Source organism: Triticum urartu, chromosome 2, assembly GCF_003073215.2.
Source record: "Triticum urartu cultivar G1812 chromosome 2, Tu2.1, whole genome shotgun sequence".
Classification (NCBI taxonomy): Eukaryota; Viridiplantae; Streptophyta; class Magnoliopsida; order Poales; family Poaceae; genus Triticum; species Triticum urartu.
The window spans coordinates 420063338-420085416 of NC_053023.1; the positions used below are offsets into that span (position 1 = coordinate 420063338).

General features: G+C 41.7%; 1 protein-coding gene across 4 annotated transcripts; it reads left to right on the forward strand.

Annotated features, from left to right (window-relative positions):
- The first annotated feature begins 1790 nt into the window (after nt 1–1790).
- Nucleotides 1791–21940, forward strand: LOC125537627. 4 transcript variants are annotated; one of them, XM_048700953.1, is made up of 27 exons: nt 1792–2048; nt 2130–2245; nt 2373–2508; nt 4334–4432; nt 4520–4588; nt 4671–4805; nt 4905–4973; nt 6193–6248; nt 6397–6556; nt 7662–7826; nt 9254–9338; nt 9412–9615; nt 9779–9870; nt 9953–9995; nt 11158–11315; nt 14607–14717; nt 15053–15121; nt 15225–15368; nt 15466–15540; nt 15623–15799; nt 15891–15976; nt 17276–17330; nt 19703–19828; nt 19913–20026; nt 21250–21386; nt 21503–21602; nt 21681–21940. In XM_048700953.1, the coding sequence occupies exons 1-26, from the start codon at nt 1893–1895 to the stop codon at nt 21582–21584; spliced, it is 2919 nt and encodes a 972-aa protein (XP_048556910.1). In that variant the 5' UTR covers nt 1792–1892; the 3' UTR covers nt 21585–21602; nt 21681–21940. The 4 variants fall into 4 exon arrangements, 3 of the variants coding, with proteins under 3 accessions (XP_048556910.1, XP_048556911.1, XP_048556912.1); XM_048700954.1 differs by having other exon boundaries at nt 1793–2048; nt 21250–21369; XM_048700955.1 differs by lacking the exons at nt 1792–2048; nt 2130–2245 and adding an exon at nt 2599–2722.
- The last annotated feature ends 139 nt before the right edge of the window (nt 21941–22079 follow it).

Below are 22079 nucleotides of genomic sequence, written 5' to 3' on the forward strand. Positions count from 1 at the left end.
GCTCATATTGGCTCCCACATATTCTTCGAAGATCTTTATCGGTCAGACCGCATAACAACATACGTTGTTCCCTTTGTCATCGATATGTTACTTGCCCGAGATTCGATCGTCGGTATCCAATACCTAGTTCAATCTCGTTACCGGCAAGTCTCTTTACTCGTTCCGTAATACATCATCTCGCAACTAACTCATTAGCTGCAATGCTTGCAAGGCTTAAGTGATGTGCATTACCGAGAGGGCCCAGAGATACCTCTCCGACAATCGGAGTGACAAATCCTAATCTCGAAATACACCAACCCAACAAGTACCTTCGGAGACACCTGTAGAGCACCTTTATAATCACCCAGTTACGTTGTGACGTTTGGTAGCACACAAAGTGTTCCTCCGATAAACGGGAGTTGCATAATCTCATAGTCATAGGAACATGTATAAGTCATGAAGAAACCAATAGCAACAAACTAAACGATCAAGTGCTAAGCTAACGGAATGGGTCAAGTCAATCAGATCATTCATCTAATGATGTGATCCCATTAATCAAATAACAACTCTTTGTCTATGGTTAGGAAACATAACCATCTTTGATTAATGAGCTAGTCAAGTAGAGGAATACTAGTGACATTCTGTTTGTCTATGTATTCACACATGTATTATGTTTCCGGTTAATACAATTCTAGCATGAATAATAAACATTTATCATGATATAAGGAAATAAATAATAACTTTATTATTGCCTCTAGGGCATATTTCCTTCAACAGCTACCCATGTAGATCCAAGCAACTCCACGACACCGAAACGAAACCTCACCTCTACCCTCCTCATGAACCCCAGCCCCTGCCATATCCCCACCCCCCGAATTGAGCAACTATTGTCGCATACATACATAACTGCCCCTGGACGTACAAGCAACTCCACGACACCCACACCGCCAGGGATTTCGTCAAGACAAATTGCCGTAAACCACACCTCTACCCATCTCCGAACCCCAACCCCCGCCGCACACCCAATCTCAACTGCCAACCTCAACCCCCCGACCCCAACCCCAGGCGACACGATTGCCATGGCAACGCCGTGCCCCGCGGATGCCATGGACAAGCCCCATGCTCGCTCCTCCTTGCGCGTGATGGAGACAACCCTATCGCACCGGCACATCACCTAAACCCTATGCCAAAAAGGAACAGGGACGGACCAGCACGAGGAGATGCCAGGATTACCTCCGCCAGTAGCCGCCGCCGCGCCGCACCCACGGACGGCCTCCAGCGCCGACGAATCCTCGCCGAACCCACGATCGCAGCCCCGCGCAGGTCGTCGTCGTGGAGAGGAGCAAAGAATGGGAGGACAGTTTCAAATCGAAAATGGAATAGGAAGGAGTTCGAGTATGGAGGAGGCAAGTGGGGCGTGCGGGCAGTTTCACCTGGGAATTTAGGACGCGGGGCCCACCACTACACCGCGTATCCGACCTCTCTCCTACCGCCACCTGTGTCGGGACGCTGCAGATCGCTCCGTTGCAATCGCGTGTGATGGACGGCTGAGACGCGTGCGCTCGCGAACGCCGAATCGTGCAACTGCACGATTGTGAATTTGGGTTTTATTTTAGCCATCTATTGGAGCACTAATGCACTATTTTAGGGCATCTATTAGAGTTGGAAGTTTTTGATGTCATATAAAAAGTTTTGGGTGTTGTAAAATTTACTCCAACTACTTTTGGTGCCTTTTACTGGGCAGATGACTGTTTTTCTTTTAAAAGAAGCTCCAACACCCTTTCTCCCTCTCTCTCTCTCAACAAAAATAAAAAAGAAAACAAAAAACTCGAGCTCCTCTGAAAAAAGAACTCAAGGAGGGAGAAGCATTTTTCTCCCCCTTCTTTCCTTCGTCCGCACTCCACCTCGTCGCCATGGATGCAGACCTCCTGCAGCGCTGCCTCGAGGCCGGCGGCCGCGACTTCCTGCTCCACCATCCTTCGTCCCCTCCCTCCCCCACATCCGCCTCTGCCGCCGCCGCCGCCTCCTCCTCCTCTTCTTCCATCCTCCAGTCCCTCCCCCTCCATGTGGTAAACCCTCTCCCCCTTCGCCCCCCTCTCTGTTCTCCTCCATTACTCCCCCCTTAATCCCACCCGCTGCGTTTGATGCAGTCATTCGACCGCGGCTACTACCTCCTCGTGAAGGCGATCCAGGAGCTGCGGGAGCGCAAGGATGGCCTTGTCGTCACCGTCGGCATCGGCGGGCCTACCGGCTCCGGCAAGACCAGGTAGATTATAACCATATTCTCCCCCATCCCTGCGACCGTTTCGCGATGGCTGTTCGATACTATCTATTTCGTTTGGTAAGGAGCTGATTGGTTGTTCATTTGGGGCTGGTGGTGCCGTGCTGCGCAGCTTGGCGGAGAAGGTGGCATCGGTGCTGGGGTGCGTCGTGATTGTGTCCATGGAGAACTACCGCACGGGGGCAGGGGCTGACGAGGGGAGCGACATCGACTCCATCGACTTCGACGCCCTCGCGTGCAACCTCCAGGTCCGTGTCCGCTTCTCTCGGAGCCGTTCAACATGCGGATGGGATTGGATGCGTGCAGCTTGTTTGCTTTAATGACGGGTCAGAGTGCAGCCAGAATGGTGGGCGTGGATTCCCTGCTCGATCGTATTCTGAAGGCGCGTGTACTGGTTGTTGCTGTTGGAAGGAGAATACCAGCACTAGTACAATTTATGCCTTCATGGGTGGCTGCATACGGGTAAAGCGGAGTTGTTTCCAGAAAGAGGAGTGCCCAGTTTCTAGTGTTAGTGACACTTTCTGTTATAGTCCTCTATGCAAGAAAATAATAGAACAGAGTCCAAAGATGCATATGCTCCGTGAAATTTGGCCGAACCACCAACTTCCGTATTGTGATTATTATTTGAAATAGTAACCGTCCCATGCTAATGATCTTTTAGCCACCTCAGGAGTAAGGTCCAAGCCTAACTGTATGACTTATGATTCACATGTCCGACCTAACTGTATGACTTAGGATGCACATGCCCGAGAAGTCGACGGAAGATATGATCATGCCTAGTGGTTTTATACTATGTATGTAGTTGAATTAGAGAAGTTGCCATATAAATTTGGCAAGCAGAATATATGGGGGTAGCTAACATGGGAAAAGGGTTTATGCTTTAATTTGTATCTTTGTTGCACTATTGCTTTCCACCGCAACCCTCATACATCTGGATGCTGCAGAATATTTATACTCATACCAGCAGGGGTTATTAGTATGTTTGATTGTTTATGTATTTATTGTCTTGGCTCTGGAAGTAAGCACATGTTAGAAAAGAACCAAAATCTGTCTTAGGACTGTTTTCCGGCAAATGGTTCGGAGTGCTTCTTTCTGACTCTTGATTGTCTCTCAGAAGGGATCAGAATCATGTCAGCAGTGACCAAAATGCTACCAGAATATTAATAGAGGCAGAAAAAATATATTTGATGGAACTGGATAATGCTTGCTTTTATCAGATAAATATGTTAATAATCTATCTCATGAGAGCAAGCATGATCACCTGCATCAATTATTATTTCAATGTTGTGCCCCCTAGGTATGCGATTTGACAGATATTGTGAAATGGACTAGTAAAAGATATTAGCTTATGGCACGAAGACATGTATACATGAGCTACCTACCATCCTTAAGTTCCGTGCATATGTTCCTACTTGATTATGTAACTTGATCAACATGGCCACTGGCACAAAGCATATCTCACCTGTTGAGCATGCTCTTGGTATTGACTGGGCTTGGTCTTGTTCTTATGCATTTGTGCATGGGCTGCGTGATCTTGTTTTTCTTCTATACTTTTCATTTTGTGGTGTTTTACATACAAAATGTAGTGCATGATCTTTGTGGAGCACTCATTTGCATGATCAGAATATAGCTCAAATAATCCGGGGACCCAACAATCCAAATTTGCATTGGTTCTGATCTGCTTATTTGCAAATATATAATAAACCAAATTTCATTTCATCGGGTGAAATTTCAAAACATGCCTTTGTGAATGAGTTTGCAATTCTGATCTTAAAAGACCAATCTCTCTGGTGTACCATTACTTTTTAATTGAGCATCTAGCAGCCGATTGATTTGGTCTTGTTGGGCCGTGCTTAACCAGCTGGAATACACAAATTGGAATTTCTGCTTTGTCCATGTTTCCAAAAGTAATGATTGCTCTTTTTATCTACACTTGATGTTCTTATCAAATCAATATTCCGTTTGTAACCACTGTTAGGTAATGTTTAATATTCTTGCTTGCTTGCTATATTGACAATTTTCTGCTTATTTAGGTGTATGACAAGTATCCTTACAATCATGTTTGCTGAGCAGGAACTAGTGAAGGGCAAAGATACGTTGATGCCACTGGTTGATTTTCAAGAGAAGAAACGTACAGGATGGAGACAACTGAAGATTTCATCATCTGGAGTGGTGTGATATCTCAGACTACATGCTAGACATTATTGACAACCTTAGGATCAGATAATCTTGCTATATTGATACAAGTTATCCTTGTAGGTGATTGTTGATGGTGCTTATGCTCTGCATTCAACACTAAGGTCACTGCTCGATATTCGTGTTGCTGTGGTAAAACATTGGTTTGAAATCTTTTTGTTACATGACAATAGCAATGGCCCAAGTTAATGTTTAATCTTTTACACAATTTCAGGTTGGTGGTGTTCATTTTAGCCTGCTTTCTAAAGTTCAGCATGATATTGGAGATTCTTGTTCATTGGACTATCTGATTGATAGCATATTTCCGCTGTTCAGAAAGCACATTGAGCCAGACCTGCATCATGCTCAAGTATAAATATAATTTCTGTAATTCTCTGTTTTTCCTTTAGTTTGTAGCTACCATTTATACATTCAGTCTGGACATAACCTATTTGAGTTGCTGGTGCAGATTAGAATTGATAATAGCTTTGTCTGCTCATTCCGTGAGCCGTACTACAAACTGAAATGCAAAAATGAGGTCAGCAATGGTTTACAGTTGATTAATAACATTTTGTGTATGCAGTTTTTTGTAATATAATGCAGCAGCTTTTGTTTACGCTATAGTTATGTAAACTACCTTTGATTGGAAGGTCTTAGGCTGAAAACCCCAAGCTGCTGAGCAAAGCCTGTTCTTTGCTAGTGGGTGTCAGAGCACCGAAATTGAAACATGGTGTTGCGCTGTTTACCTTAACGGCCCACCAGCATAGCTTGTCATCTTTGTTTACATTGACAATATTCCGTTCCTCTTCAGTTTCAAATGACTACTATGTGACAGTGCAAATCTACTTCTCTGTGGAATAGTAGATTGAGGTGTATAACATCATTGCTAGGACTTTAGTTGCTTATCGCTAGGTTTTTATGCAGTCTAGACTGCATGCAGTCAAAGCACTTTAACTTTGGCCATTAATGTCTTTATGAATGTTCCGATCAGATGTATGAAATTGTGAGTATAAGCCTTAAAAAATGCATGTAATAGTAAATTTATTGGGTTCTATAGATATATTTTAGTGGAAATTGCTGGTTAAATTTGTACTTTGGAGACCGTATCAGTTTTCGAATTGTCATTTATTTGCATTTTGATGTAGGATAGTATTATTTAATTAAAATGCTCATTGCCTCATTGGTCAAACATTGATATATTGTCCGATGATGGATACAACCATATATTTTCATCCAGTCAGCATTAATTGCAACCATACTACTTCATCGTACTCTTACCTGATGTCCTAAAATGCATGGAATAAATAAACCTTTCAAAACTTTGACCACCAATATAACCATCTTGATTTGTCACATGAAAATGGTAATATTATATTTGTCATCAGAAGTAGTAGTTTCATATTATTAGAACTAGTAATAATCAAGGATGTGTGTGGAGACTGTCATTGGTCCAAAATTACAAGAAAAGGAAATGGAGGTGTACATATTGACACGGAACCTACAATCAGAATGTGCAGTTACTGTTGCTTAGGCCCCGCTTGGATTGTCGGTTGCTTTCCAAATACCTCCGTAATTGATACAGACCTCCGGCCGTCGTTTTTATTCTAGACAGAAAACGCACTGTGGCCTGTAATTTACACCTGTAAATTAAATCTGGGTGTATAAACTTACACCGAATCCAAGCGGGGCCTTAATTGTTGTTATGCCTACTGTTTTCTTGTATTTTGATTCTTTAACTTTGCCTATTGTCTTTGTAGTTACCAGATGGCCAGAAATTCTATTCTTTTGATAAAAGTAAATCAGAAACTGAGAAGTGCGTATCCTTTCTTCCTTCCTTTCTGAATTCATATTTACATTCATCCAGAGTTGTTCTGTTGATATCAAGTTCTCTGGTAGATTTATCATGCTTATGCCTATTCAACATTTCAGTTTGTGACAATTGTTTGCTTAAACTATTTCAGCTTTATTGAGATGTACCTTAGGCCACCTTTTGCTTCTGAAGAAATTAAAATTGATGATTGGATTAAAGTTACGCAATGTGGTATAAGATACTACCTGTCTCTCGGGGACCAGAGGATTGTTGACAAGTTCTTTATTATCCGTCCAAAAGCTGAGTTTGAGGTAATGATCTTATCATCCTAAACTTCTGAAATTGTTAAATCGTATAATAACAACATGATATCTTCATTGAATATTCAAATTAGCCCCAACTACCAGGAAGAAAATTGGCGTTGACTTAGTGAGACCATCCACACTGTGTGTGAGAGATAGAGGGCGTATGAGGGAGAGGCGCACGAAGGATTGTGGACGTAGGATTTTTTCCCCCCTTCGATCCGATCTGAAACATTGTGCAAAACAGGCTGATTCAAAGTAGGTCCCATTTTGTATGTTGACCAATTCACCGGAGATGGCCTAAGATCAAATACTATGTGTTTGGCTGTTTACCAATGTTTGGAAGAGGCCAGACGCAACTAGAGGTGTTTTGGCTATTGCATTATTGCATATTCACTTGCAGTTTCTTCTGCATGGCTTCCATAACTGATGAAAGAAAAGAGAAGGATATTTGTTCTTCATTGATTTTATCCATTATAAATAACAAATACAACAGAGAAATGATATGTGTTAAAGTGGGTATTATTTGTTGCTGGTTTATACCATAAATGTTTTTGTGAACTGTTATGCTGTTGTGCATAAACAAAATCAAAGTTGACATGGCTATTGATTTGTAAGAATGTCTGGCATAAATCAATTGAATTATGTGCCACTTTGGTTCCATTTGTTTCTGATGGATGTCTTACCTCAGAACTTCAGATTTTTCCAGTGTATATGAAATATGTAGGATTAAATAATTTGTTTTCAGTATTATCTTGCAAGATTTTCTAGTAACAGGCAAATGGAATAGAACAATTTTTTCTTTAGAACACATTACCAGATATATAACTGGAAGCTCTAGCTTCAAGCCTTCAACTTCATTTATTTGGACAAAATTAAAAATAACCCAATAGTTAGGAATACTCCGTCTGTTCCTGAATAGATGCCGTTCCAGCATTCAAAAATTGTTCTTAGATACATGTCAGTGTATCATTTCGAGATAACTTCACACCAATTTTTGCTTGGCATACCCCTCCTTTTGGCTATCTCTAATGCTTAGTATGTACTAGAGTTACAGGAATTACAACTGGATTTGACTCTCTTATGTGTTTGCCAATTTTTGAATGTGTCTCAGGTTGGACGGACAACTCTTGGAGGATTGTTGGCCTTGGGATATAGTGTTGTTGTTAGCTTTAAACGTACGTCCAGAACTGTCAAGAGAGATCAGTTATTAATCGCAGCAGAGACTATTGATAGCCTGAACGAGTCCTTTTTGGTATTAAAAGGGCCAAGTAGGAAGGTATGAGCTCCTGCATACAGTTTTTTTTTACATTATACTTGTATGGAGCAACAATTACTTGGAAACCGTGATCACCCTTAACAACTAGTCTCTGTCATCTCTGGTACTTGCATGCCTATATCCTCATCCTGGTACTCTAAATAATTTTGAAAGTTCTTGTGCTAAAACTGGAACCTTGACTCCTGCAGTACATGCTTGTGGACACCCTAGAAAAGCCTGATGTTTGTTTGCTTCTGGCTTGTAACAATTTTGGTCCTTTAAATGATCAATGGATCCAATCTCCTCTTATCTGGAACATACCATATATTTATATGACTGAGTTGTATACTACATCCTCCTGCATCATCAATGATGCGGTGGATTCGTTCAGGGGAAACTATTACGACACCGCCCGATTTTCCTCCAGTGCAAGCCGAATTGAGTTCAGCTAAGGTGCACCCATCCTGAGTCCAGCTATACGTCCGGAGTAATCCTAGACCAAGTTGAATATGTCACTTGTATGTTTAGTAGTCGTATTAGGGCAGGGTTCGTATTAAGAATCCCTTCCTACGAATTTGAATCGCCATGGTTGGCTGATCTAAGCAAAAATGGCGGCAGCAGCAGTAGAGTCAAGGATGAGTGGTGATCCTAGCGACGGGTATGTGTCATGCATCAGCAAGAGCTAGGAATGCTAAGCGAGTCCTCCAGAAATGTGCAAGGCAGAGGAGGCGACGGTCTGTTGGTGGTAGTAGATGGGGTCACAGAAGAGATCGATCGTGAGAGCGGCTAAAAAAATGATCTAAGAGGCCGAGGCCTTAATTGGCTCTCGTTACCATGTTAGAAGGAATAGCAACTTGTACTACCATGAGGCCCTAGGTTACAAGTACAAGGTATTTGTACATCAAACCTTTTACAACAGGGTCATACATGTAACGTCACGAAACTGTAATTGTCCATGGAGCTGAAGTTCTACGATTCCCCCCCTTCTAGTTGAGCTATAAGGCTGTTTTGAACTTGTAGATGGCTGTAATTTCTAATTATGTTCTCAATTGATAAGCTTAGTGCTTTAACAGTGCTTTATTATTGCTTTTCTAGTGAAGGAAGGGTGCTTTTGCATTCTTAATTATTTGAATTTCCTTCAAGTCCTACATGTTAGAACCTTTAGGTGTCTTTCTAATTATGTTCTCAATTGATAAGATTAGCGCTTTAACAGTGCTTTATTATTGCTTTTCAAATGAAGGAAGGGTGCTTTTTAATTCTAAATTATTCAAATTTCCTTCAAGTTGCTTTATTATTGCTTTTAAAGTGAAGGTGGGGTGCTTTTGAATTCTAAATTATTCGAATTTCCTTCCAAGTCCTACATGTTAGAACCTTTAGGTGTCTTTTGATGTTCGTTATTATTGAACTTCAGATGCATTTGGAAAATGTTACTTACTTGCATAATTTAGATTGTTGCAGCAGAAGCTTCCAATCTAGGCATAAAGGGTCCGTGGATAACAAAGTCCTACCTGGAAATGATCCTGGAGAGCAAAGGTAGAAGTCTTGTTTAACTATTTTGTGTTTCCAGTCAAAGCTGTCTGCTAATATGTATCTTGTTTGTTTTTAGGAGTTCCACGAGTTAATACACCCCCACCAGTCTCCAGCACACTACTGACTGACAGTCAAGAAAAGAAAATTGCTGTGCCTAAACCAATTCGTGTTCTTACCGATAGAGTTGCAAATCTTGATGACTTTGTGCAACCATGGACTAGGTCTCCACCCAAAAAGTTTGACCAGGAACCTTCTCTGGGAAAATGGCAGTTTATTCCAGGTTTTCAACTTTTCACTTCAGACCAGAAATCTGTGATGCATTTTTCCACACGTTATCTATATGAAAAAGGAGAAGCCTGTTTTTCCGTTTCTTCTCGTTGGAGCACCAACTCCAGGGCTTTCCTCTGTACAATGTCTCATGATTATCTCTAACGCGTTCTCAGATTCTTCTTCAAGAGGTAACATCCAGCTAGCACCCCTGCCAGATTCTTATGACTTAGATAGGGGTCTTCTTCTATCAGTTCAAGCAATTCAGGTAAGGTACCACACATATTTTTTCGGGCAGTAGTTTATGCATACGCAGATCTAAGAATGTTCCATTAATCGTTGTCTTTCAGGCAGTGTTGGAGACCAAAGGATTTCCTGTCATTGTTGGGATTGGTAATGGATGTCCCTTTTGGCCTTACCTTATCTAGCGGACTGATGTAGTATTTTAAGTAAAATTTATAGGCCAAGTATCTCCTTTAGGATTGTTGACAAGTACTTTACCCATACCACTTTGCTGGCACAACTCAAAATGTTAAGCCCTTTGCCTCAGATATTCTTGGTAGCAATTTCACATTTCCGTGTTCACTTTATGGTGTCACCATCACTCAAGTGTTTTTGAAACCTAAGTTACCCCCAAGTTTCACCTAATTCTAATTGAATCGATATCTTTTACACGTACTGTACTGCATGACTACTGCAATACGGGAAATTCTACTTATAGTTTTTAAGAAAACAACATGTGATAGTTATGCCATTTGCTTACAAGTCATGTCAACTGTGCTGGATTCCCGGCGCATTACAGTCCATGCCTGTACAGTTTTTCTTTTAGGAATAACTGGTGTTCAAGTGTCTCTTCTTGCTTGTGTTTTAATACCAGTACTGGCTGCTTGTACCTTTCTGGTAATCGAATAAACATATATGTGTACTGGAAAAACTGTCTGCTAAACAGAGGCAGCCTTTCTATTTACTAAATCTAACTACTATACCTGTCAAAAGATGAGTTAAAAGGAATTAGATAACAGTTAGAAGGTCAGAATTCACATCACAATTTGTAAATCGTACCAGTCAAAATAAATTCAATATGTATTTATTTGGTAATAACCAAATCAATCAAGGTGGAAAACAAATGCAAATTAATACTCCCTCCGTCCGAAAATACTTGTCCTCGAAATGGATGTATCTAGACTTATTTTAGTTATAGATACATCCATTTCATCCATTTCTAGGACAAGTAAGTCTAGATACATCCATTTCGAGGACAAGTATTCTCGGACGGAGGGAGTAATAATCTTAGTTTAGTGTAATTGAAAATAATAGCCTTAAAGAAAGTTACTCTTTATTTTAGCCTGTGGGACTGCACCGGTTTATGACTAGTTTACCCTCCGTCCCATAATATAAGAGGGTTTTTGACAATACCCTAGTGTAAAAAACGCTCATATATTATGGGACGGAGGGAGTAGAACTTTATAGCAAAGATCTATGTTTCTCTCCCTCTCATTGAAAGTTTCTTCTCTAGGTGTTTAAGTTGTCAATATTTACCTGCCCTTATTTGTAGGTGGTCCTAGTGGATCGGGAAAAACAAGTTTAGCTCAGAAGATGGCCAATATAATTGGTTGTGAAGTTATAAGCTTGGAAAGCTATTACAAGCCTGAGCAAGTGAGGGACTATAAATATGACGAGTATAGCTCATTGGATATTGCCTTGCTGACTAAGGTGATGCCATTTTCATTAATTAAATCCACAGATTTTTTGGGTGCGAATTGACAAAATTGACCCTCTATTGAAAGTTCCAGCCAAAAATGACCCTAGTCTGAAACTTTAACCAAATCTGACTCTTTTGCTCAGCGCCAGCCACCCTGGCTCTCAACCTTGCTAGGTCAGCACCATGCTTCTCGGTGCTGAGAAAAACCTAGCAATTTTTGCGAGCCAAACGATGATACGCATGTCAGCGTCACGGTTGCCGGAGCTAAGCTTTGAGTGCTCAGCGCCATTCTCTTTGGCGCTGAACAGGTAGTGAGAGCAAGCATGCAGAGCAAAGCAAGTGAGCAACACAAAAAGGCATTTCCTACTATTTATCACTAGGCTGTGACTATTGTTGACTTGTTCCTGTCCCCCTAGTACTAGTACTACCATGCAGGCAGCAGCTTTACATATTTTGATGTACCTGCTGAAACGTGGCTCCCTATTCTGCTACCCTGAGTTAGCATTACCTTCTTTATTCGCCATGCTTTGCCCCGCACGATTGTTTCTGCTCGGGAGCTGCACTCCTGCCTTGAGTCAGTATTCTTTTTTAATTCGCCATGCATTTCTGCTGCATGATTTGCTCACTACCTGCGCAGCTCCAGTGTGAATGGTGACAGTGCCTCTGGCCTACAAAACGACTTTTGGATCACAAAAAAGCCAAGTTTTTCTCAATGGCAAGATGTATAGTGCTGACCTAGCCAAGACCATCATCGGAATGGTTGGTGCTGAGCAAGAGGGTTGGATTTGGTTAAAAGTTTTGGACTACGGTCACTTTTTACCGATATTTCCACAAGAGTCAATTTTGTCAAAAACACCACTTTTTGTGTATTGTCAAGTGAATTTCGAGTTCCTGTGCCAGAAGATATACGATTGCTTAATCTGAAATTTCTTAACATGCTTCCAAATTTCCGGCCATGCAAACTTAGTTGAAGAGCTGGGATTCCGTTAATTTGTCGTAATCAGCAGATTTACCAGATTTGTTGCCTACAAAACTGAACGGAGCTCGTGCCCAGCCGCACCATGACTGCTGCCCCAAACACAGGTCTGACTGCCTCAACTGGTGGTTCAAGTGGTCGCTCCTTTGGAATCATCTCTAGCTCTATCCCAGCCTGTTGCCCCTAATATAGCCTATGCCGCCTTTACACAGGCTGCCGTAGTTGTGATATCAAATCTGGTCGCCGCTTCCTTGGAACTTGTTCGTGCTGCCACCATGGGGCATCCACCCAGGGGTGGGCATTCACCATTCGGTTTAAACTGAAATTTAGTCAGGTTAATTTGGTCTATTCTAATATATTTTCAGCAAATTCCAACAGAAATAGCTGCCAAAATCAGAGACTCCGAAAACAGAAAGGCCGATCCTTTTCTTGGTTTGTTGGTTCAGTTTACTGGTCAACCGAACAATATCAGATCAGCCGTCCTTGCCACTAAGGTTGCGAAAAATATCACGTCCAAGACCATGCCTCCGTGGAGTGACCGCCTTCATCCTTGTTGATGTTATCTGTGATGCTCCCGACGGCACTACCATGCTCATTTACCCACCGAGGTGCAGCACTGGGTGGCTTTGTGACTAGTGTGGCTGCATGGGGAACAAGGGGGGGATGCCACCGCCAGCTGGAGCGTGGCCAACTAGAGTGGAGCGGTGTTGCTAAGGTGTGGGACTTTGGGGTATGTCAGGACTCAGAAGCTTGGTGGCGGCACGATGAGTGTCTCAGACTGATGGGCATACAACTTTAGGAGGGCAATGGGCTTAGGCTAGCAAAATGCTGATTGATGGCTATTGGGCTGCCCAGTAGTAGCCTTTTAGTAGGTTCGGCAGTAAAGCTGTTGCAGCTATGTTGGTTGGATCAGCGAAGTTCGTTTCCAAGACCCAAAAACCAAATTAAGTGAAATAAATTTGCTTCATCATAAATGCAAAACCGAAAACCGAATCAACAGCAAACTTGGTTTCGGTTTAATGGTTATTTTTCCCATCCCTGTATATCTACCAAGATCAGATGTCTTCCTCTACATTGTGCTGGTAATACCAATTGGCCACCGGGTCCTCTGCAAGTCATGCCACTGCCACTGGGGCTACTCTAACGTCAGCTCTGTCTCGGCTCTTCTCCTGCCTTGGGCAGCACTTAGCAGATTGGTGATCGCCACCAGTTGGTCTGGTTTAGGTGATGCTGGCATTGTTGTTGTGGGTCCATTTGAGGGTTGCTATGGCTTCACCTGCTTGAGGAATGCCGCCATTGCCTCTCTACAGGGCATACTTGGCAACTGTTATCAACTACCACAATGGCTCTTGCTGTAACACTACCGACGGTATTAGGTAATGTGTATTGTCTCCCGCTCCAGTACTTGCTCCACCATCTTTGCTCACTTGTCCTCATCGAGTCATAAGACTTACTGTATTTTGGATCATGGTGCCTCCTCCTGGATGGCACGACACTTCTCTGGGTCATAACGATCTTCTAGCTATTTACTTGTCTTTTCAGACATGTGATCGTACAATCGATGCCTGCACCTACCAGAACTCTTTTGCCTCATTTCTATACCTGTGATGTTTCCCATATTCCTCAGCTTGCTATGCAGCTTATCTCTATTGACCATCTTTCTGATCTTGGTTTGGCAGCTCCTGCTTTCTTCTGTCAAACAGCAGCACTAGTTGGTAGTGGTTGGTGGTCGCTGCTGTTGAGATCCGTGATAACACTACATCATTGACTGACTTCACATTCTTTTGCTTCCGGTACATCGCATACCATTGCTTCTTCCTTGCACACTGTCACTGCTTTTGATACCACCACCATGTGAAGCTTTGCTCACTGGCACAAACGTTTTGGTCACCTGTGTGGATCACGTCTTGTGTCTGGCTACGACCTGCAAACTTGGTGAGCAGGCACAACTCCCCTGCCTTTCCAGGCACAATGTTTCTACTCCCCTCTTTGTATATTCTTCACTCAGATGTCTGGGGTCTGCCCCCTTTCATTTCAAATTGGGCCATTGCTATGTGATCTTCATCAGATTTTTGTGCCTATTGTCAGGCTCCTTCGTACAAATACAATGAACTTCATTGTTTTGGCGGTGTTCGTAGCAAAAGGGAGAAAACAATGTTCTTTTAGTCAACATAGGTATCAAGGATCACATCATTCTGTTTGCTGCCGTTCCGGCATTTTGTTTTTTGACTTATGCAGTTTAGATTCTTTGTACACATGGTTTGAGTAAGTATGTAGTATGTTCTCCCTTCCTGCCTGTTAAATGAATCCTTTCTTTGCACTGCAGAATATTAAGGAGATTAGAAATACTCATAAAGCAAAAGTCCCTTGCTTTGACTTTGAGAAGTTCAAAAGAAATGGATTCAAGGAGTTCCAAGTGTCCGAGGAATGTGGAGTGGTAAACTAACTCATCTAACACTTCTGTAGTTCATTTGAGTACCTTTTGTTATGGTTCATTTTGCTCAGCAGGGAGCGCCTTGCCACCTTGGTGAATAATGAGTTCAGCAGGGAGCAATTTTTCCAGTCCTTATTTCTTAATAACTGTCTCTGTAGCTTGGTACTTGTTAAGATCCCAATGCTTTTCCACAGATAAAAATCACATTAGATGATAAAAAATCACTGTAGTGCTATGTTTCAGACTTCCAGCCCAACATTATTTGTTCATGCCCTTAGATTTGTACACATTACAGCTTAGCCTAAATTGTTTCTTGCCTTGCATTTTTCGACTACCAGGTAATCTTTGAAGGTGTCTATACTTTGCATCCTGCCATAAGGAAATCACTGGATTTGTGGATTGCAGTTGTAAGACTCCGTGTTTTAAATATTGAAGAATTGTTGGCCTAGTCGCATTATCTGCTACTTCATTATATTTATATCTGGAGATTAACTATATTCCCTGTACTAGGTTGGGGGAGTTCATTCTCATCTTATTGCAAGAATACAGAGAGACAAGAATCGTGCTGGCTTTTCTATTTCCCAGAATGAAATTATGACCACCGTGTTTCCACTGTTTCAGCAATACATAGAACCACATCTTGTCGATGCTCATGTTGGTACAAGAGACATGAGTGTTAACTTATTTGATTTATGCCATATGTGAAGGTGGTCTGGACTCATGAAATATTTCTTCTTTATGTACTTTGCAGCTTAAGATTCAAAATGATTTTGATCCTGTGCTTTCTCCTGAAAGCTCGCCTTTTGTATTAAAAAGCACAAAACAGGTAAGTTATGTAGCTCTATTTGTCACTCTTCATGTTTCCATTGGTTTGAGTTTTTTTTCCCTTTTATTTATTTTAAAAATAGGTATCCTACCAAGACATACTAAAAGTGCTTGATGCCAGTAAGGTCTGCAGCTCTGTCCAGAATTTTACTGATGTGTACTTAAGGCTTCCTGGCATACCATCAAATGGACAGCTGACAGAAGGTGAGTGTATTAGGGTCAGAATATGTGAAGGAAGATTTGCAGTGTTAATACGAGAGGTTTGTGTACCTTCCACATTTCCATTTTTCGTTCTGTTTTATTGACTCAGTTCAATGGCATGTTACCATCTCATCTCTTCTATTTATCCAGCCTATAAGGGAAGGGAATTTTATTATCCAGCCAAAGGTTGATTTTGATATTAGTGCCAGTACTGTGGCAGGACTGCTTAAGCTTGGGTACGTTGTGTGTTGTATGGCATTTTCCTTCACCTGTCATACTTTCATAAGAAATTCGTGTAGTCCATGTGATACTTGAGCAGATTGTCTTGGAAAGTTCCTATACTTGTCTAGTGGGCCAGTGGGACCATTTCTAGTATAACTAATGTTACAGATGGATTAGTAATAAGATGCTATATCATATAACGACAATATGACCTCTTCCCTCTAAAATTCCACATCGACTTGCCATCACTAGACCCTTCAACCACATCATTCAAACATATAGCTAAATGCATGCAAATAACAAAAGCAGAACATTGTTCAAAAGTGGCCTGAGTTGTGACTTTTGATGCATCAAGATCTATGTGTGACCCTTCAACCACATCATTCAAACATATAGCTAAATGCATGCAAATAACAAAAGCAGAACATTGTTCAAAAGTGGCCTGAGTTGTGACTTTTGATGCATCAAGATCTATGTGTGACCCTTCAACCACATCATTCAAACATATAGCTAAATGCATGCAAATAACAAAAGCAGAACATTGTTCAAAAGTGGCCTGAGTTGTGACTTTTGATGCATCAAGATCTATGTGTGACCCTTCAACCACATCATTCAAACATATAGCTAAATGCATGCAAATAACAAAAGCAGAACATTGTTCAAAAGTGGCCTGAGTTGTGACTTTTGATGCATCAAGATCTATGTGTAGTTTAGGGACCCACTGTACAATTTTATCCTCATTAATTTTGTAACCAAGTGCATTTTCCTATCTTCTTGAAATATGCTCCAGTATCCAACATGAGGATGATCCGTCCAGTGGTCCTTATGCCGCCGGCTTGGTAGTTTGTAGATCTGCAATAGTTAGTGTTGTTTTTTGAGGAGGGATGTTAATAGTATTATGTTTTTTTTCTTGACTAGTGTCAAAAATGCCTAGTGTCAAAAACGCTCTTATATTATGGGACAGAGGGAGTAGGTAGTAGTCATGAGTCATTGTAGCATTGACTACATCTTTGTTCCTTTGTGCTGTGCAATACAACAAACTCCGTTCATAACAGTTCAGTAGTTGATCAGTCGGGAACTGATCTGTTGCATGGTTGCTGGAAATTTTAGGAGATATTAGTTGGTAAAAGAATGTTGTGGCAACATATCTAGAAATCTAAAACTTCTGCTGTGTGATCACTCACGAAAATGTGATTCTAGGCAGTTAAATTCTCAGTTGATACACCAAAAGCTTACTATCTGCATGCTAAATTATTTCCAGCTCTTTGGGAAGTGAAGTAGTATGATTTATTATTTTGCTTCCCACTTTGTAGCTACCAAGCTGTTGCATACATTGAAGCTTCTGCCGTGATTTACCAAGATGGAAAGGTTATTATTTTCCTTCAGAGTTATACTCATTTTCCTTTCTTGGAAAGAAATTTACTGGAATATGCATGCTCCATGATCTCTGGTTGATGGTTCTTCTATAAGCTTATGACTATTGCTGAGTTGTGGTTAAGGACCAAAGGGGATAGCAATTGTACCACATTGAAGGCGTATTTGCCTAGAACGCCATTAGCAAGTTGGCAGAAAGATGTCCACATTGACATTCTGAACCCTGGGGCTTTCTACAACATATTTCTCACGCGATGTCACTGCAGAGCCAACAGCCTTTTGGAATGCATCTCTCATATTATAACATTGTATACCTAGGAGTTTTCTTATAACTCAAAAGGTGTGCATTTCTTATGAACGGCTAGTGCTGTTCGTCAATGGGCAACCTGTGGTGCAATAATCACCATGTTTGAGCCGTTGATGTATAGTTAAGTGGTCTATAGTTAAGGACAGACACATTGAACACATTTTTAGCATTGAGTTAACACTTACACATGATTTGAAATATGCTGAATAGGGTATTTTTTTAATGTGGTAGTTTAGTATTGTGACCTGAAAAAGATTTCTCACAGATGTAACTGCAGTGTTCTCAGTCGGAACATCCTACTTGCTAAAAATGTCCCCATAAAGCTATGTATCCTCATATTAAACTAAGAATTGGAGTATAATGGGCTGTTTGGTTTGTGACTAACTTTGCCAAAGATTGCCACACCTAAGGTTAGGCAAGTTTGACCAACTTAGGTGAGTGTTTGGTTCAAGCCACACCTTAGGCAAGCCACACTTGAGCCCCACATAGCATACACACAAAAAGTGTGGCAAGATTCCCTTAGGCTTGCCAACTTGTGGCTCTCATTTTGGGACGAGACTTGCCTGCTCCCCCAGCGTGCTCCCATCCGTGCTCCCGCATACGTGGCATGATTTAATTGGAACAAAATAAGGCCCGGCCCCACCCCCTTAAAATCAGGGGGGGAGATGATTAGATTAGAAAAAAAAGGAGAAAAGGACAGCCGTAGGATGGAGTGGGAGCACGGATGGGAGCATGGCGAGGGAGCAGGCAAGCCGGATCCCTCATTTTGATGAACTAACCTTAGGCAAGTTTGGCCAAAATGTGTGGCAAAGTATGGCAATGCTAGTCCTAAAACCAAACAGCCCCTAAATTTCTGGGCCTGGTTCCCATTAAACTAAAAATGTCCCCATAAAGCTGTGTATCCTCATATCCACATCTATGCCAAATTACTGCGCCTGGTTCTCCGTCGACGAGCACCCTGGTGCTTGCCGAGAACAAGATGGCCAGCCAATCTAGGAACCTGGTGCCAAAGCCGTATCGGCGAAGGGCATCGAACAGGAATGGCCACCTGACCGAGTCAAAGGCGCGTGCCAGGTCCAGCTTCAGAAGTACGCGTGGGGCGCCAAGCTGATGTAGCAGACGGGCAGACTGGAACACGAGAATGAAATTGTTGTGTAGGCTGCATCCTGGGATGAAGGCGTTCTGGCTTGTGCGGACGAGGGAGTTGAGCTTGGGCGCAAGGCGCAGCGACAGTACTTTGGCGAAAATCTTGGCGACCAAGTGGATGTGGCTTATGGGCCTGAAGTCACCGAGGGCATGGGCGTCCGCGCGCTTGGGGAGCAGGGTGAGCAGCGCCTGGTTAAGGCAGCTGAAGCCGCGGCCTCGCAACGCGTAAAGCTGGCTGAAGACGTTGACGAAATCCTGCCGGACGATGGGCCAGCACGCGCGTAGGAATTCGGCCGTGAAGCCGTCGGGGCAAGGGACTTTGCGCGCGGGGAGCCGTTTAACCGCCTGCCAGATCTCCTCAGCGTCGAAGGGGGCGTCCAGGTCCTCCAGGCTGGTGGGAGTGATGAGCTCCGAGAGGTCGAGGGCGCAGTCTCGGGGCGCCTCTGAGCCCAGGAGCGCGTTGAAGTGAGCATAGGCCGCGGCAGCCATCTCCGAGGGGTCGGTGATCACGTCCTCGCCGACAAGGATGCTGTGGATCCTGTTCTTTTGGCGCCGATACGTGCATTGTCTATGAAAGAACGATGCGACAGTGCTTTTCTGAACTGGTAGTTATACTGATTCATATTTAAGGTCATATACCATGCTGGCACTCCCTGTGACAGTGCTTTTCTGAACATGACGATTCCAATTGCATACAATTTGGAAAAAAAGTATGATTTAGCTCGTTCCTCACATTTATCTGATTTAGGACTGATTTGCGCATTGTGTTACCATTTACCTTTTTCTCCACACCAATTTTGATTTCTGCAATTTTTATCAACAATGCCTGTGACAATAGATTCATTCTTTCTGCCTTAATCATCATTGGCTCTGCAAGAGCTATCTACTAACACATTATCTTATTCAAATGAAGATTCTTATAGAAGTTGACCATTTACAAGGCGTGACAAACCCATATATTCAAATTAAAGGAACAAATAAGGAGATAGTTTCATCTGCTGCCTCTTCTCTCAGCCTAGATGGTTCATATACAACAAAGGTCTTAAAAATCTTTAGCTAGTTCATCTTAATCGTATATGTACATTCTGCGTATATTTTTCATGGTTTTATTGGTGCTTTGCAGAGCTATCTTCAAATTATTCTGGAGAGTTTACCAGTGGATGATAATGTTACTGCTGGTATTCATAACCAACAAGCTGCTAGGCTACAGGAACTAGTTGAGTTCATCCAGTCACAAGTATGTTAACTTGGAAGACAACACTTTGCATCTTATTTGTACATTATATTCCTGTTACATCTTTTTGAGGAACCTGTCTTGATAGCTATTTTTCAAGGTAAACCAAAGCATCAGTACCTACTTGTATCTTTAATCTCCAATATTACATTATTAGTGTTCCATGGATGATTTGTTAACTTCTGTTTTCAAGTCACATGAGAATGACTTGTAGACTAATGAATATAAATTCTGGTTAAACTTGTTGGCACAGGAGATATGAAGATATGATTGTGAGCGACCTTTACCTTATGGCTGACAGTTAGATTGCTTAGCACGTGCACTTCGTGGTTTAAATCTATGTAGCATCATATCTGCCAGTTACTTTTGTCTGAAAACGGACAAGAAGAAAAGAGAAATACCTAACTCCCAATTGTCCACCCCCATTGGTAGGCTTGAATGCCAACAGGGTGCAGGCCAGCAGTGGAGCAGATTGCATTGCAACAAATCTTGTTTGCTTGTTTCATACTCTATCGTAGAAAAGCTTGGTACTTGAATTGTCTTCTGTGGAAGCGTAGGTATTTTTTGTGGTAATTTGGATCATATAGAGAAAGGACATTGTTCCAGTATCTGGTAGCCTGCAGTTTCTGCTTGAATTTACCAGCATGGCAGCATCACGTTTGCCCTCTTGAACATCAAATTCCTCAGGATGTTTTTATTTTCTGCATATGTGTTGGACTTTGCTCGGGTCCCAAGAATTCCTTGCTCTGCCACTTCCTGAACGTCATCAAATTGACAGTTCACTGCATCACCCTGATAATGCTTTTATAATCGAGAATTATAATGGTTTTAATAGTGGTGTTCATCACTGTTCCCAGTGGGTTGGCTAAACCGTTGTTGAAGCATGAGTAGTAATTTTGTATTTTCAGATGCATGTGTGATTTAGTTATATTTTGTCGGTTTGAACGGCTTGGGAAAATCGCACTTGAACGCCCCTAATCATAGATCATGTAGCTCCTGGAATTCCCGCAAAGAAAGTGTTGGTTTGGCTGATCAGCTGGTATCATGAACAATTTCATCAGACTTGAAATAATTAATACTGTACATAGTAGATTAGTTGTAAATTGGATTTAAAATCAAATGACGATTTAATATCAAAGTAATCAGGTTTTGTGGCTGCTGTTTTTTTTTCTCAATTTATGCTCAACTCTTTCTATTCTTATATATTAAAATACCCCCTAATGCAGGGAGGGAGCTTCAATTCTGATTTATCTTCACCTATAAGAGAAAATTCTTCAACAGATGGTGTGCTTGATGATTTGCAATCCAGAATAAAGAGGCTTGAGAGATGGAATACAATAAATATGGTGATTGTTATGCATCTGTTAGCTTTTAGATCCATTAACTTTGTTGACATCAGTTTAATTCAATTTACATTATAAGCATATTTGAATAATTGAATAGATAATCTATATTTAACTAATATTTGTTCTTCTGCAGGTTTTATGGACTATACTACTGTCTGCTCTTGTTGGGTATTCACTATACCAGAAAAGACGTCATTAACAAGTCACAAAATTGACTCAAGCAAACCACGCCAGTATGTAGTGCTGCTTTGAGAGTGCTCTCAGAAAAGTCACAACATTGACTCTGACATCATCTTTTATCCTTTTTGCAGGGATTTTTCTTTATTTCCAGATGTTTTGGCATGGTTGATGAACCGAATCATTTGACAGTTTATTGATAGGTTAGTGCATATAAAATCGTGGTGTTAGTTTCGGAGTTGACATGTAAAGTCATGCATACCACAGGTATACTGTAGCTTAGTTGCGAGCGCTAACTGAAAATAAAGAGGATGTATGTTATACAGGGTGCTGTCAGAGTTTATTCTTGACATGGCCTTTCAACAAATGGACAGATGAACTGTGATTGTTTTCATGAAGGAAAGGGGGGCACTATTTTGAAACGGAGCTCCATTTTTGAACTAGTAAAAATCAAAGGAACGAAAAAAGAGAGCAAGAAGAAAAAGATAAGCTGGACCCTTTGGACTCCTGTAAATAAAGATGATCATAGATGT

What these genes read in the sequence shown, in the direction of transcription:
- LOC125537627 (XM_048700953.1), top strand. Translation starts at nt 1,893, where the DNA reads ATGGATGCAGACCTCCTGCAGCGCTGCCTCGAGGCCGGCGGCCGCGAC. An exon ending in ACCGGCTCCGGCAAGACCAG is followed by an intron (nt 2,246 to 2,372) that starts GTAGATTATAAC and finishes CGTGCTGCGCAG; the next exon opens with CTTGGCGGAGAAGGTGGCAT. An exon ending in CCCTCGCGTGCAACCTCCAG is followed by an intron (nt 2,509 to 4,333) that starts GTCCGTGTCCGC and finishes TTTGCTGAGCAG; the next exon opens with GAACTAGTGAAGGGCAAAGA.